The sequence below is a fragment of the Panthera uncia genome, assembly GCF_023721935.1.
Source record: "Panthera uncia isolate 11264 chromosome A1 unlocalized genomic scaffold, Puncia_PCG_1.0 HiC_scaffold_17, whole genome shotgun sequence".
In the NCBI taxonomy this organism is placed as follows: domain Eukaryota; kingdom Metazoa; phylum Chordata; class Mammalia; order Carnivora; family Felidae; genus Panthera; species Panthera uncia.
The window spans coordinates 123,205,137-123,221,471 of NW_026057577.1; the positions used below are offsets into that span (position 1 = coordinate 123,205,137).

The following is a 16,335-nucleotide window of genomic DNA, read 5'->3' on the forward strand; positions in this document are numbered from 1 at the left end:
AACTGTCCTCTGTTGGATTATAATTTTGCTAATGTATTCATGAAACGGCACACCTGTAGTCTTAAAATGTTATAGTTACTACATAAAGAGCAAGTAAATAGTTAGAAAATGTTTCTGAGTAACTGTATGATTTGCAGATTGCTTCTCCATTTCTGGAGCCACATCTAGTCCGAATGGCCAAAGTTGATCAAAACAAAGTTCGTTATATGGATTTACTGTGGAGATATTATGAAAAGAACAGAAGCTTTAGTAATGCTGCTCGTGTACTGTCCAAATTGGCTGACATGCATAGGTATGGTATAATATTCTCACTGTGAAGAATGATTGATAACTAACCTAGATCTAGTTACATCCAGATTTCAGAAAATAAATAGCACCTGGCTGGCTCAGTTGGTAGAACTTGTAACTCAACCTCAGGGTTGTGAGTTTTAGCCCCATGTTGGACGTGGAGTCTACTTAAAAAAAAAAAAAAAAAACAAAACAAAAGAAAGAAAGAAAACCTCATTCAGGTTATATGCATGTAGAATTTTAATGCTTTTACTTGGACTGAAAGTTTACAGTTTTCTCTTTTTGTTTTTCATAGTGTATAGAAGGTACCAAATACCCAATACCTTCTCTATCCAAACTGTCTTCTAAATCCTTTTTTTTTTTTTATGCTTATTTATTTTGAGAAAGAGAGAGAGTTGGGGGAGGGGCAGAGGGAGAGGGAGACAGAGAAACCCAAGCAGGCTCTGTGCCATCTGCACAGAGCCTGATGTGGGGCTCGAACTCATGAACCATGAACCATGAGATCATGACCCAAGCTGAAATCAAGAGTCAGACGCTTAACCAACTGACCTACCCAGGCACCCCCTGAAACTTTTCTTTAAAGTTTGTCTTTAGATTCTTTCCTACTAAAAGCAGTTAATTAGTATTCTTAATTAAAAGGACAAAAACTTCTCAAAGGCTTTACAATTTTAAATGTTTTACTAATTCTAGACTTATTTCCTCTGCTCTCACATTGTTTTAAATTACTGAAAAAGTTTTGAGCATATATGTTGAAGATTATTAAGAATCTCGTTAAAGAAAGCATTGGAATTTCTAGTTCGATTATCATATCAAAAAACAATTTTTTTTTTTTTTTAGAGAAAGAGCAAGTGAGGGGAAGAGAGAGAGAGAATCTTAAGCAGGCTCCCCACTGAGCACAGAGCCCATTGTGGGGCTCGATCCCACAACCCTGGGATCATGACCTGAGCTGAAGTCAAGAGTCAGACACTCAACCAACTGAGCTGTGAGCTACCCAGACAACCCTCAAAATACGATTTAATACAATCTGGATAGATCATTAATTTGACCCTGTGTTTTCATTTGGAATTTTCTTTGCCAAAATAATGCAAGTGCTATTTCTAAAAACTGTAGATCAGTTAAGTTAGGAGGAGGATGTTGTTGAAGCAAAGCGGTTATTAAACCAAATTAATGAGAATGGTCATTTATGGGGATGCCTGTTTGGCTCAGTCAGTAGAGCTTGTGACTCTTGATCTCAGGGTTGTGAATTCAAGCCCCACCATAGGCATAGAGCTTACATTAAAAAAAAAAAAAAAAAATACATACATATATATGTACATACAATAAAGTAAAATAAATTTAAAGAGTCTAGATGTGACTAATAGGAAATGTGAGTATGTATATATGTGTTCTTAATTGCTCTTCCATTAGTATTTATTGTCCTTTTTCCTTGTTATAACAATAATTTTGTTATTAAGTATTCAGAAATTCTCTGACTTTGAAGAATACTTGTTATCCATATTTTCATTATACATAATACAATGTAACCGAATTTCTTCCTCATGTGAGATACCCTGTCCATCCACAATTTACCTCTCAGCTTACCATCTCTCTCCACAATAAAATATCTTTCCAACTATAATGTTACTTTTTATCACTATACTTTTTGTATATATAGTCTGCAAAAAATAAATTGGTAGTTATAGAATGTTCTATTTTAAGTAATTTAGAAATGTTACCACTTTTAATATGTTTAATTCAAGTATGTATTTTTTAGAGATGAGAGGGGAAAGAAAGGGAAGCTCCTTCAGAAATGGGTTCTAAATGTACTAAACAGACTCCTAAAATAGTCCTTTATGTGCAACATTAAGAGATGGTGAGTGCGAAGTAACTGTCCTCTACACCTGTACTTTGAAAGATAGAAGGGAGAAAGGACTTAATTCTTTTTCCCTTTTGCTTTTTGCAGGGGGGAGCAGGGAGGGAGAAAATATGGAAGCCATAGTTATACAGAAGGACAGTTTGAGATCTCTGAAAGGAAAAGCTAGTTTTTTCCTGATTCAAATTGAAAGTAATGGGGATATCAAAAGTTACATTTAATACTGGTTGCTTTGAGAGGTTCCCACCAACCAAATGAATTAGCGTGTTTGTTTTTAATGCCAAGTCACTTTATAATGTCAAAGAACCACATCTGATAGAGTTAGGGGATTGGAAAGGACTAAAGATGGTAACCATGGAGATGGATACATGTTTGGGGCTTTCTGACATCTGCCAGCCAGCCAGCCAGAGCACCAGTGATGTATGTTCAAGGAGTAGTGAGAAACATAAACACCATTTTTATTCCCAGGGAGCTCCCATTCCAGTGGGTAGATTTCGTGCATGCAAGTTCAGGGTCTGTGAATACAATAAAAATAGGATAGTATGGTAGAAATTGCCGGATGAGGACGAGAGTGAGGAGCTGCTCTAGTTAAGATTGGTCAGAGGAGGCCTCACAAATTGTCATAAAAATTGATTCTTAAGTGACACGGATAGGCAGCTGTTAAAGAACAGAGGAAGGGGTCCAGGCATGGAGCAATGGTCTCTGCAGAGGCAATCTATTCGATTCAAGTTTATCGTGTTTAGAGTACAAAAAAAAGTCATTGGCTTGGAGATGGTGAACAAGGGAGCAAGTAGAAGGAGCAGAGGTTGAAGGAGTGGGTGAAGGCATGTGACATAATCGGATGTTTGTTTTTAAGAGGTCAATCTAGGGGCGCCTGGGTGGCTCAGTCGGTTGAGCGGCCGACTTCGGCTCAGGTCATGATCTCGCAGTCTGTGAGTTCGAGCCCCGCATCGGGCTCTGTGCTGACAGCTCAGAGCCTGGAGCCTGTTTCGGATTCTGTGTCTCCCTCTCTCTGACCCTCCCCCATTCATGCTCTGTCTCTCTCTGTCTCAAAAATAAATGTTAAAAAAAAAAAAATTAAAAAGAAAAAAAAAAGAGGTCAATCTAGTTGTTTTGTGGATGATCACATGTAGATTGGCCATATTCAGGTAGAGAAGCGAAGAATGTGAGGAGTAATCAAGAATGTTTTCCTTAATTTTAGTTTTAGAAGAATCCAAGTTTTAATATACTGAATTAAAGTTTTAAAATAGGATGTAACTTTTTTGGCTATAAACTTAAGTATTTCTTTATTTGATGCCTTAAATTGTAGATCTCTTTTATTAGAAATCCTGTAATAATTTTTTCAAGTTTTAAATGGCCTTTTATGTTCATTTGGTGTATAAAAAATAATGTGTCATAATTGATATATTTGTATATTGGATCCTTAGGAATTCATATAAATAAAATAAGAGTTTTTCCTCCCAGCACAGAAATTTCACTTCAGCAGCGACTAGAGTACATTGCTCGAGCCATTCTTAGTGCCAAAAGTTCCACTGCCATTTCATCAATAGCCGCAGATGGTGAATTCCTTCATGAATTAGAAGAAAAAATGGAAGTAAGTGCTAAAGATACTTAAGCTTTGTCTGCATTGATCAGTAGCCACATTTATTCCATTTTTCCTTCTTCCTTCCAGTCAATAACAGGTCAGTAGCAGTCAGCATTATTCTAGTCTCTTCTGCCTACGTGTGTTTATTTTCATATTTAGATATAAATATTTTAAAAGATTTTAAGTCTGTAGCACTTGGGTCACAGCACATTACTGTAATTAAAATTTTTTCTCTGTGGCATTTTTGAAGGTTTTTTCCAACTGTTCCAACACCAAGGACATTATATCACAATTACCATCTATTCTGGAAGCTAATGAGTAGATATATGAAATAGAGTAGGTTAAACTGCCCTAATTAAGAGACCCAGAAGTATATAATGGTCCAAATACAAAAGCTTATTCGTCATTCACAAATATCCACAGAGTGGGTGTTCCTGATTGGCCATTGGCTTTCTTCCACTTGATTGATTTCAAGACCCTATTTTACAGCTTTATTGTCTCCTATGGTCTTATCTTTTTCTTCTCTCAAAGGGAGTTAGAAAACAAAAAACATGTAAGACGCATATTCACTCTCTTAAAGACCTAAACCCTGAAGTGACATACTTTACTTCCACTCACATTCCTTTGAAGAGAACTTAATTTTATACCGTATCTCCCTGCAAAGGAGTTGAGAAGTATAATGTAGGTATTGTCTGGCTACAGTCATGGGAAGAACGAATGTTAGAGGTAGCATAGGCTCTCTGCCACAGTATACTTCCTTTGAAATCTTTTATGTTGTGATGAAGAGTTGCTGGTCTCTTAGGTCTTTATTTACACATTTTTCTTATTGAGGTGTAATTGACATCTAACATATTACAGATGTGTAATGTAATGATTCAGTATTTTTAGATATTGCAAAATGATCACCATATTAAGTCTAGTTAACATTTATCATCATACATAATTACAATTTTTTTTCTTGTGATAAGAGCTTTTAAGATCTATTCAACACCTTTCAAATATGCACTATGGTGTTATTAACTATAGTCACTATGCTGTTTTGTATACGTTAGTTTTACTTTAACAAACTTAAACTCAGATACTAGGAATCATTCCTTCAAGTACTTGTTGATTTATCATAAAGAACATAAGACTTGCTTTTTTTTAATCCAAACTAGGTTGCTAGGATCCAACTTCAGATACAAGAGACACTACAAAGGCAATATTCCCATCATTCTTCAGTACAGGATGCAATTTCTCAGCTGGATTCCGAACTAATGGACATAACTAAGGTAATAAAAAAGCAAGTTGAATTACTCTAGCAGTCACCTAATATCTACAGATTCCTTGTTTCTTTTGTGTTCTACTCTGTGTTTCATGGGAAAGATTAATCTATCTCCACAAAATAAGATAAGCCATTCTTGGGAGCATGTTGCTGGGCTGACAAATCACTGCTGTGGTATCTTACTCTTAGGAAGAGTTTACTTGCTCTTTGCAGGCCATTTTCTACCAAAAATCTATCAGCCTCACATGGGGCTTTGTTAAAATTCCTGCCATCTATTTTATGGCTTTGTTTCTTGTCTTGGAAAAGTAATTTATGTTTCCTTGTATCTTCAAGCCTCTCCCACTCTGTATTTCTGAGCAATTCCTTTTTCAATTATTCTTGAACATTTCTCCAAATACTGTGAAACACTCTGAGATTTGTCAGTATTTCCAAGATTTTGGAAACCCTAGTTTAGACAACACTAATTATAAAAGAAATATCATTGCAGTATCTCCCTGCCAGCCAAGGGGGGAAAAAGGCACAGATGTTGAAATCTATTTAAATGTATTTACCGTGTCTTCACCATTCTTAATCGGGGGGTTATGACAGCTGTATGTCATCATGTCTTTGTATCATGTATTAGGAACTTTGAATAAAATCCTTGATTACTTTTAATTGTCAAAGAGTGCATCACTGTTAATTTCTGACTGCTGACCTCTGGTTGCATGTATAATGATGACATTTTCTCTGACAGCTTTATGGGGAATTTGCTGACCCGTTTAAACTTGCAGAGTGTAAGCTTGCAATAATTCATTGTGCTGGTTATTCAGACCCTATATTGGTGCAGACACTTTGGCAAGATATCATAGAGAAAGGTAAGTGCTCACTTATGGGTATATTAGCATACATTATTTAGTGACTTGGTAGAGGAATGCAAGCTGCTAGTGGCTCTCCTGTATCTAGAGTAGAGGGTGAGTGGAGGGTACGTAGACATGGCAAAGGGTGGTCCTCCAGAGAATGACCTCAGTTTATACTGGAGAGGGCTCTCAGAGAAAAGGATGTGTCATTTTTGTGGTTGTACTTTTTTTTTTTAATGTTTGTTGATTTATTTTGAGAGAGAGGGAGGTGCACGCAAGCTAGGGTGGGGCAGAGAGAGAGGGAGACAGAGAATCTCAAGCAGGCTCCACACAGCTAGCATAGAGTCTGACACAGGGCTCAAACTCAAGAACTGTAAGATCATGATGTGAGCCGAAGTCAAGAGTCAGACTCACAACAGACTGAGCCAGTCAGCAGCCTCTGTGGTTGTACTTCTTAATAAGGGATTCTGAGACACTTTCCCAGAATCCTGTAACGAACGCCCTGGTAAGACAAGAGTATTTCAAACACTAACAGAAACACAGTATCTGCTCATTTTTTTTTTTATTATTTTTTTTTTTTAACGTTTTATTTATTTTTTGAGACAGGGAGAGACAGAGCATGAACAGGGGAGGGTCAGAGAGAGGGAGACACAGAATCTGAAACAGGCTCCAGGCTCCGAGCTGTCAGCACAGAGCCCGACGCGGGGCTCGAACTCACGGACCGTGAGATCATGACCTGAGCCGAAGTCGGCCGCTTAACCGACTGAGCCACCCAGGCGCCCCAGTATCTGCTCATTATATTAGAATCATTTCTAGGGCATTTGTACCTTGAAACAGAATAAAATAGCCAATTTAAACATTTCCCATTAAAAAACAATTTAGGTCTCTAATGGTGTGTCTTTTTCTTGCAGAATTGAATGAAAGTGTGACGTTGAGCTCCTCGGATAGAATGCATGCTCTTAGTCTCAAGGTTGTGCTCCTTGGCAAAATTTATGCTGGCACACCTCGCTTCTTTCCTTTAGGTAAGTAATAACCTTAAGTGCTATCAGAGGTGTTTTGCTTTCTTTTGATGGTTTTCTTCATTGCAGTGGAAATGCAATGTTCTTCAGAGTCGAATTGTTTCTTTGTTGCTGTTTAGCTCAGCAGTTTATTTCTGCCTCTCCAGAAAGACTTCCAAAGATAGCAGAAATTTGTTGATAAATAGATAGGAAACTTTCTTTGACCTTCCAAGTTTATATATCTATCTGGAAATAGTGCTAACAAACTGTTATGATTATATTGTTGGTAACGCTATGCAAGTTCAAGGAGAAAAGAAAAGTGGCTGGTGTTTTTCTGCATGGGCAATCTGTGATTAATTCAACTGCAGTCTATTATACTGAGGACATATTTTTCTTTAAAATAGTAGATAGTTGTGTTAAAAATGCAATTTTGAACCCCTTTCTTATCCAAATATACTGACAATAATTGTTATCTATGTAGTGACTCTTAATTGTTAGCCATTTGCCAATGTATAATGTTTTCTTCAACTGTAAATTAACATAAATACACCCATAACGTAGAATGTTAAGCACCTAGTGTTTTTGAAAAATGTTGAGAACCAGGAAAGTGCTCACAACATAACATTAAATTGGGTTTTGTTTTTGTTTTTTGTTTTTAGAGAGAGAGTGCACACGAGCAGGGAGAGGGGCAGAGAGAGAGAGAGAGAGAGAGAGAGAGAGAGAGGGAGGATCTTAAGTAGGCTTCATGCTCAGTGCCGAGCCCAATGTCTGGCTCGATCCCACAATCCTGGGATCATGACCTGAGCTGATATCAAGAGTCAAACGCTCAACTGACTGAGCCACCCAGACACCCCTAAATTGTTTTTTGTTTGTTTGTTTGTTTTAATGTTTATTTTTGACAGAGAGAGATTGAGAGACAGAGTGTGAGCAGGGGAGGGGCGGAGAGAGAGGGAGACACAGATTCCGAAGCAGGCTCCAGGCTCCAAGCTGTCAGCACAAACCCCAACACGGGGCTCAAATTCATGAGCTGTGAGATCATGACCTGAGCCGAAGTCAGCCGCCCAACTGACTCCGCCTCCCAGGCACCCCTGTTTTTTGTTTGTTTGTTTGTTTTCTTTGTGGGTTTTTGTTTTGTTTTGTTTTTTTGTTTTTTTAATGTTTTTATTTATTTTCTTTTTTTTTTAATTTTTTTTTTCAACATTTATTTATTTTTGAGACAGAGAGAGACAGAGCATGAATGGGGGAGGGTCAGAGAGAGGGAGACACAGAATCTGAAACAGGCTCCAGGCTCTGAGCTATCAGCACAGAGCCCGACGCGGGGCTCGAACTCACGGACCGTGAGTCGTGACCTGAGCCGAAATCGGCCGCTTAACCGACTGAGCCACCCAGGCGCCCCTGTTTTTATTTATTTTTGAGACAGAGAGAGAGCATGAGCAGGGGAGGGGCAGAGAGAGAGGGAGACACAGAATCTGAAGCACATTCCAGGCTCTGAGTGGTCAGCACAGAGCCTGACGCGGGACTTGAACTCACAGACTGTGAGATCATGACCTAAGCTGAAGTCGGATGCTTAACTGACTCAGCCACCCAGGTGCCCCTTTTTTGTTTTTTGTTTTTTTTTTTAAATGAGGATAGAGACTTGTTTATAGACCATCTCTGATTTAGGACCTCTTCCCTGAAGATGTCAAGAAATAAAACCATTATAGTCATGCCATTTTTCTTGTAAGTATAGATTGAAACTGCCATGATATTTCATTAATGAGGAAAATAAAGACAAAATTAAAACTTAACAATTTTAATAATTTTAAAAAGGCCACGTTATACATAATTTCTTTTGAGGTATTTCTGCTTTGACTTAGATTTCTATTTTTATTTTACTTTTTTTTAATGTTTATTTATTTGAGAGAGAGTGAGCAAGGGAGGTGCAAAGAGAGAGGGAGACAGAATCCCAAGAAGCCTCCACACTGTCAGCACAGAGCCCAATGCAGGGTTTGAACTCGTGAATCATGAGACCGTGACCTGACCAAGAGTCAGACAACCAACTGACAAAGACACCCTGGCACCCACTGACTTGGATTTTTAATTTTTGAGCCCAACGAAGTTTAGGGTAGAAGAGTCCTTTGTCTTTCTTTCTTTCCTTTTTTTTTTTTTTTTTTTTTTTTTTGGTCCATCTTTCAATGACAAACTTCTGAGGGCTTCAAACTAGAAGTTTAGGGCTTTTGAATTTTGATTACCTATGCAAAATTTTTGTATGGTAAATACTAGAGGAGACGCAGGTTCAGTGGCAGCCTTTTCGGTGATTCCTCTTGCCCATGGATGTTCACATTGGTCAGTCTCAGATTTTAAGTATCATAAATATGAATGTGAGTGTTATTGTTACAATCTTATGACAAGTAGTAAAAAATGAGAATAAGGCGTACTTTTTAGTATCAGGAATTACCAATTCTATAACAACAACAAAATAGTAATTATGTGAGGTGAAGGACATGTTAACTAACCTTACTGGAGTATACATTTCACAATATGTATGTGTATCACATCACATTGTATACCTTAAACTTACACAATGTAATATGGCAGTTATAGCTCAATAAGCTGAGGGTGGGGAGGGAGTTAACAATTCTAATTTCTGATTTTTTTCCCTCTCCAGATTTTATTGTGCAGTTTTTAGAACAGCAAGTTTGTACTTTGAACTGGGATGTAGGTTTTGTAATACAGACAATGAATGAAATTGGAGTGCCATTACCTAGGCTACTGGAAGTATATGATCACTTGTTCAAGTCACGGGTAAGGAAAATATGAAATAAAATGAAATAATATTTTTTTAATTTAAAAAATTATATTTAATGTTTATCTTTAAGAGAGAGGGAGAAGTAGAGTGCAAGCAAGGGAGGGGCAGAGAGAGAGGGAGACACAGAATCTGAAGCAGGCTCCAGGCTCTGAGCTATCAGCACAGAGCCCAACACAGGGCTTAAACTCACAAACTTGGAGATCATGACCTGAGCTGAAATCGGACGCTTAACTGACTGACCCAACCAGTCAGCCCGAAATAATTTTATTTAAGGTAAATGAACATTTTCTGGATAAAAGAGGGAGAGCATTTTTATTTATATCTCATATGATAAAATCGATCAGAAATTTGCTTCATTTGTTGAACATAAATTATCATACTTTAGATTTCTAAAACCGATAATGAGTTGTTTTGCTTTATATTATAAAAATAAAATATTTGATAATATTAGTAAATATAGTTATATTTGCTTTACTCTTGGTGGAATAGGCTAAACCCATAAAGAATTACCATTTAATGGGGCGTCTGGGTGGCTCATTCGGTTAAGCGTCCCACTTGGCTCCGGTCATGATCTCACAGTTCGGGAGTTCGAGCCCCACATCGGGCTCTGTGCTGATAGCTCAGAGCCTGGAGCCTGCTTCGGATTCTGTTGTCTCCGTCTCTTTCTGCCCCTTCCCCACTTGTGCTCTGTCTCTCTCTGTCTGTCAAAAATAAATTTAAAAAAAAATTTTTTTTTAAGTAAATTGTAACCTTTAAAAAAAAAAAGAATTACCATTTACTTTAACAAAATAAAATAACAGTGTATTTATTCCTTATAACTTCATTTAAAATATACCAAACATCTTCCTCACCACCAGAAAAGAAAACTTTTGTTAACTGTGATGGTGATGCCTGGTAACTAGATTTATGGTGATCATTTCTCAGTATAAACAAATAGCGAATCGTTACAATGTACACCTGAAACAAATAGGTGTCATTTATACCTCAATGTAAATAAAAATCTTTCTTACCACATTGAGCCTTATCAGACTATGTATTTTCTAATTTTTATCCTAAGATAAAAGATCCAAATGAAATCTTGTTGACGTATATATCATTCTTTTATGGTAGCACCATCAAAACGTTTATGCAGTGCTTTACAAGGCTCTTGTATATCTCATTTAAGCCCCACAATGAGCCTACGATGGGAAATGAGCAAGTAGTAGTATCCCCATTTTCTGCTACATCTGACAAGGGCTCAAGTCACATAGCTAGTAACTGGTAAGACTAGAACTAGAATTAAGATTCTTCACTGGTTCACGGGCTCAGTCAGTTGAGTGTCCAACTCTTGGTTTCAGCACGGGCGCCTGGGTGGCTCAGTCAGTCGAGCGTTTCAGCTCAGGTCATGATCCCAGGGTCATCGGGCTCTGTGCTGAGTATAGAGCCTGGTTGAGATTTTCTCTTTCTCTCTCTCTGTTCTCTCCCCACCCCCTCCTCAAATAAAAAAATGAGAAAAACATTTTTTTTTAATTAAAAAGATTCTTTACTGGTTTAGTCTTTTATTTACAGTATCAGACTAAGTGTGCATAGGTGTAAAGTAAAAGTGATGTCACAGCTATCAAGAAGAGAAACATAAATGATTAAAAAACCAGTTGACAAAAAAGAAAAGAAAAATCAGTTGACACAGTTTGCTTTATAACTCATGATGTATATTCTCTTTATAGGATCCATTCTGGAACAGAATGAAGAAGCCACTGCACCTTTTGGATTGCATACATGTGCTATTGGCAAGATATGTTGAGAATCCTAGCCAAGTTTTAAATTGTGAGAGGTAACTATAACCGTTTCAAATGTTTCTAATAGGTATCTGGGCAGCTAACTTGGAGAGAATGAAGGAGGATGTGGAGATTGACTAGTTGAATGATACCAATTAGCATGTATAAAAGGTTAGAGTTTTTACCATTTTTCAAGCCTTGTCCTAAATCCTTTCTATAGGTAAAGTGATATGAGTTATGAATTACTTCTACACTGCTTCTGTTTTGAATTAGTGACAGTGTAGTTCAGTTATGTCTTTGTGATATTATTGGTCATTTCAAGGTATATTTGTTTGAAAAGACCAAAAAAATGTAAATAATTTCATTTTAGGAGTCATACTTAATTGCTTCTTTCCCATTATAATAATCTTCCAAAGGAAAATGGTGGCTATGTGGTAATTCACCTATCTCCTGCATTTCTTGTCTGTTTTCATTTATTTATCATTTAGTTAATCCTATAATCCTTGCTCTTTGTGGGACTGTACTAAAATTAGCAGAAGTTGGAGAGAAGTCTTATGGGAGGAAATGTTTCTTGGGAGAAAAAAAAGCAAACTCCCGTGTGAGAAAGGGGAGAGGAAATGTTTCTGAATGTATTGATAGTTGATCAGGTATCTTTTCTTTTACAGGAGAAGATTTACAAATCTGTCCCTGGATGCTATCTGTGGTTATCTGGTTGAGCTTCAGTCTATGAGCTCGTCAGTAGCAGTACAAACCATCACAGGAAATTTTAAATCTCTTCAGGCTAAACTCGAACGGCTTCATTAATATTATAATGTATTTTCATCTATGCATTTTGATCTGTAAAATAAAAGCTCAGCTGGGTCCAGATATCAGGTGCTGTAAATCTAAGAACAATTTTAATAGAAATGTGGTTTTAAAAGTGGCTACTATCTACAAACAGTACATTTGCCAGATGAATTATTTTTTACTCCTATTTTGTTTTTTAATCAGGTTAAGAAACACCTGAACTAAGATTACCTATGATCTTAACACAAGAATAAAAAATATTTAGAAACTCTTATTTTTAATTTAATGCAGGCAGAAATTTTGAACTTATGCTATTCATTCTCAAGTTAGTCCAAGGATATGGATATCAAAACTTAAATAGGCTAGCTGAGCAGGTCCCATAATACTGGATTCTACAACAATCCTTTTTTTTTTTTTTTTAATGTTTATTTATTTTTGAGAGGGAGAAAGACAGAACATGAGCAGAGGAGGGGCAAAGAGAGAAGGAGACACAGAATCCAAAGCAGGCTCCAGGCTCCAGGCTCCGAGCTGTCAGCACAGAGCCCAACACAGGTCTCAAATTCACAAACCACGAGATCATGACCTGAGCTGAAGTCAGACGCTTAACCGACTGAGCCACTCAGGCGCCCCTACAACAATCCTAATACAGGCAAATAAACACTGTCTCTTTTTAAAAATTATTTAGGTTTTGGGTTCATCTTTGGAAAGGAAATTTCTTTCCAGCTGCTTTCTTTCCAGCTACTAATTTTGCCACAATTCCTAAAGATTAATACGTACCTGGCTGTTTCTTGAGCAGGTGGCAAATGTGTAACAAATGTTCTATGCCCTAAAAACCTACACAGAGAGATACTGTTTTCCTTTAGTGTCTACCTACCAGTCCTTGAGACTGATTACTGACTCCATTAAAGCAGTTGTTCTCAAAGTATGCACCAAATGGCCACATAAGCATCATTCTGGGAATTTGCTCCCTGTTTGATTCCCTCTCCCTCCCCAGTCAATAACCATAATAAATGAGTTTTACCCAAGATACGATATATAAAGCAAAAATCGTTAGGAATATAGTTTTTAGCCTTCAACAAATTGGAATAAACTTAACCAAGTGCCCCAAAGTCATGGCAACAAGGGAGGAGAATAGAGTGGGAATGACCAGGACTAACAAAAAGCAGGAACATGGACTTCTTTCTTTTCACCTTTTATGCTATCAAGAGTAATCACCTTCTGCTTATTGTCACTAAAACATGTCTAACAATTTTTATAGTACATTTTGAAAATATTTTTCTTATACTTTCCCAAGATCATGGGTTGACCTTTTCATATTCTCCTAGAATGTAGTTCCCTTTTTCCCATAATCTTCTAATTCATAATATTTAATGGACTGTCAAAATGTCATACATAGGTACCACTACCTCTCATAATCTTCAGCTTTCAGTTCCTTTAGTTTTTTTAATATGTAAAATTTAAGTTATACACTGTTAATTTTCTAAGCTTAAAATTCTGTCATGTCTACTTAAAATGAAAGTCTTGCTTAAATGTTATTTAGCCATGACTCCAGTCCTGGAAAAAAAAATGTATACACACACACGTATATATAATTAGACCATTTACACACAAACACATTAATATCCATGTTAAATATACTCAACTCACAATATTAAAGCTATTATCTTTCAAAAGGAAAGCTAACAGGGCTAAATGGTCCTTAGGAATCAGAAATCTTAACCCTGTTCCTTTCATCACAGAACACCTTCTGAGGTTTATAAAACTTCCAGCTACTCAGCAGATGTTTTCCATACCCTTGGGAGAGTGAGACCCCTAAGAGACATTAGGTCCTCTCCTTTTTAACTGTCTAGAACAGTGTTTCTAAAACGTTTAATTCATAAGAACCACCTGGTGTCCTCAAAAAAATAAATGTTCCACCTGTAATGTGATGCTGATACTGGTGGTCATTGGATCAAACTTGGAATAGCATTGTTCTGGCACATTTATCTACTGTATTAGTGTATTTTGTACTTGGTATGTATTCAACACATTTCTTTATAATGACTATTAAACATATAGACAATGAATAATAACATTGTTTATGAAACAGTGCATTCATTGTAGGCAGTGAGGAGTCACTGAAGATCTTGATTGTGACATATTTGTTTTAGGTAGATCATTTTCATGTGGCAAAATGGTCAGGAAAGAAGAGAAAAATCTATTTTGAGTAACTGCAAGATATGGGATATTGACCCTGAAATGCATGTGATGTATGTCCAACATTTCTTTAGTTATAACATATGTGACTTTCTAGTGACTTGTTCATTGAACACACTTCTCTACCCATCACATGCATTTCCTCCACATTTATGTTTTATGGTTCATTTCATCTCAGGATCACAGATTGCTCATTCTCTTCCTCAGGATACTTCCCGCCCTCTTTTCCTCTTTTTCATGAGAGGAAAAATTATGAAAGTGATACAGTTGTATCAAGAAAATTAAAACCTGGAATATTAAATGTAAAGGTCTTGAAAGGGCACATAATTTTCTTTCATTTTTCTATCAGTTTTTTCATTTAAATTCTCTTAATAATAAAACATTTTTTCCAGAATATTTTTGAGCCTTCTAGTAAATCATTTAAACTCTGCAAACTTTTGTTTTCCTAATAAGCACATTTTCCTCATAAGAAGATTAAAGTAGAAGACTTACTTAAATCTAAAAGTTGGTAAGAACTTATGTAATCTATTTTTATTTAGTTTTGTTCTATACTTCAAATATTAATTTAACAATACTATTATTTTTACTTCTTTTTTATTGCAAATAAACTTTTTTTTTAAGGGAGCTCACCCATGTGTAAGTGGGGGAGGTGCGGAGGGAGAGAGAGAAAGAGAATGAATCTCAAGCAGGCTCCATGCCCAGTGTGGAACCCAACTCTGGGCTTGATCCCACAATCCTGGGATCGTGACCTGAGCTGAAATCAAGCGTCAGACGCTCAACGACTGAGCCATCCAGGAGCCTCTAAACATCATTTCTAAACTGCATTGTGACGTGCTTGAAACGAAACATTTGTTTTAAAGCCCTCAGTTACGCTTTTTGCATTTAGGAAGCTCCTATCAGCAGGATGCTAACCCTTTTTAAGATTAATCAGTTTACCATGCAGGAGCTAGGATTATCATTATCTCCAGGCCACACCTGAGTTTTTGCTTGTGCGATGAACATTTGTATTTGGTTGACCTCCAAAGCTCCTCAGTCAAAATGTGACCGGATCTGTGTTCACTCCTCTCCCTGCAATCTGCCCACTCCTGTTCCTCCTCCTCTATTTCCTTTTTTTTTTTTTTCTTTAAGGTAAGCTTTACACCCAACATGGGGCTTGAACTCATGACCCTGAGATCAAGAGTCTCATGCTTTACCAACTGAGCCAGCCAGATGCCCCTCTCCTGTATTTTCTACCTCAGTCTTTATCATCTGAAATTTCTACTCAAATATGAGTAGTATCCTTAAATTCTTCCCTCTCCTTCCAAATCCAGTCGCCAATTTCTTAGCAAGTTTGTTTTCTTAATGTCCATTTATCTGTTCAATTATCTCACTATTTTAGGTTTTTTAGGGTTTAATGAGGTTATTCTACTTCACTTGGATGCCTACAGTAATGTCTAACTGGTCTTCCTGCCTCTAATTTGACACCCCTTCTTTGTTCCTTTTCCACACTAACGTTAGTGCAGGGTACCTGGGTGGCCTAGTCAGTTAAGCGTCCGACTTTTAATTTCGGCTTAGGTCATGATCTCACAGCCCTGTGATTGAGCCCCATATCAGGCTCTGCGCTGGGCGTGAAGCCTGCTTAGGATTTTCTCTTCCTCTCTGCTGCTCCCCCAGCTCAGGGACGTGCGCACGCAAGCTCTCTCAAAAAAAAGAAAGAAAAGATGTTGAAAAAACAAAATGTACACCTACATATATTATACTCCCACGTTTTCCTTGGAAGAAATTCCAAATTTCTGGTGTGGCATTAGGACTTTATTGCAGTTGGCAAAAACAAAAATAAGAATTTTAGTTTAAGCCAAAGAAGAATTTATTAGCCTTCAAAACTAAGAAGTCCAAGTATAAACCTACTTCTGCATGGCTAGTTCCAGAGCCTTGATATCTTCAGGGCTTTCTCTAGGTCAGTTCTGCTCTTCTCTTCATGTTTATTCTTTGTGTCTGCAGACAGTTTA

General features: G+C 37.1%; 1 protein-coding gene across 1 annotated transcript in view; it reads left to right on the top strand.

The window, feature by feature from the left end:
* NUP155 (nucleoporin 155) overlaps nucleotides 1-13,598 on the top strand; it is a 72,587-nt gene extending 58,989 nt beyond the window's left edge. The window contains exons 28-35 of the mRNA XM_049648143.1: nucleotides 138-292; nucleotides 3,605-3,734; nucleotides 4,883-4,996; nucleotides 5,723-5,843; nucleotides 6,737-6,847; nucleotides 9,471-9,607; nucleotides 11,315-11,421; nucleotides 12,031-13,598. Of these exons, the coding sequence (XP_049504100.1) occupies nucleotides 138-292; nucleotides 3,605-3,734; nucleotides 4,883-4,996; nucleotides 5,723-5,843; nucleotides 6,737-6,847; nucleotides 9,471-9,607; nucleotides 11,315-11,421; nucleotides 12,031-12,169 (1,014 nt within the window). The 3' untranslated portion in view covers nucleotides 12,170-13,598. The remainder of the gene's footprint in view (nucleotides 1-137; nucleotides 293-3,604; nucleotides 3,735-4,882; nucleotides 4,997-5,722; nucleotides 5,844-6,736; nucleotides 6,848-9,470; nucleotides 9,608-11,314; nucleotides 11,422-12,030) is intronic.
* Nucleotides 13,599-16,335: the final 2,737 nt, after the last annotated feature.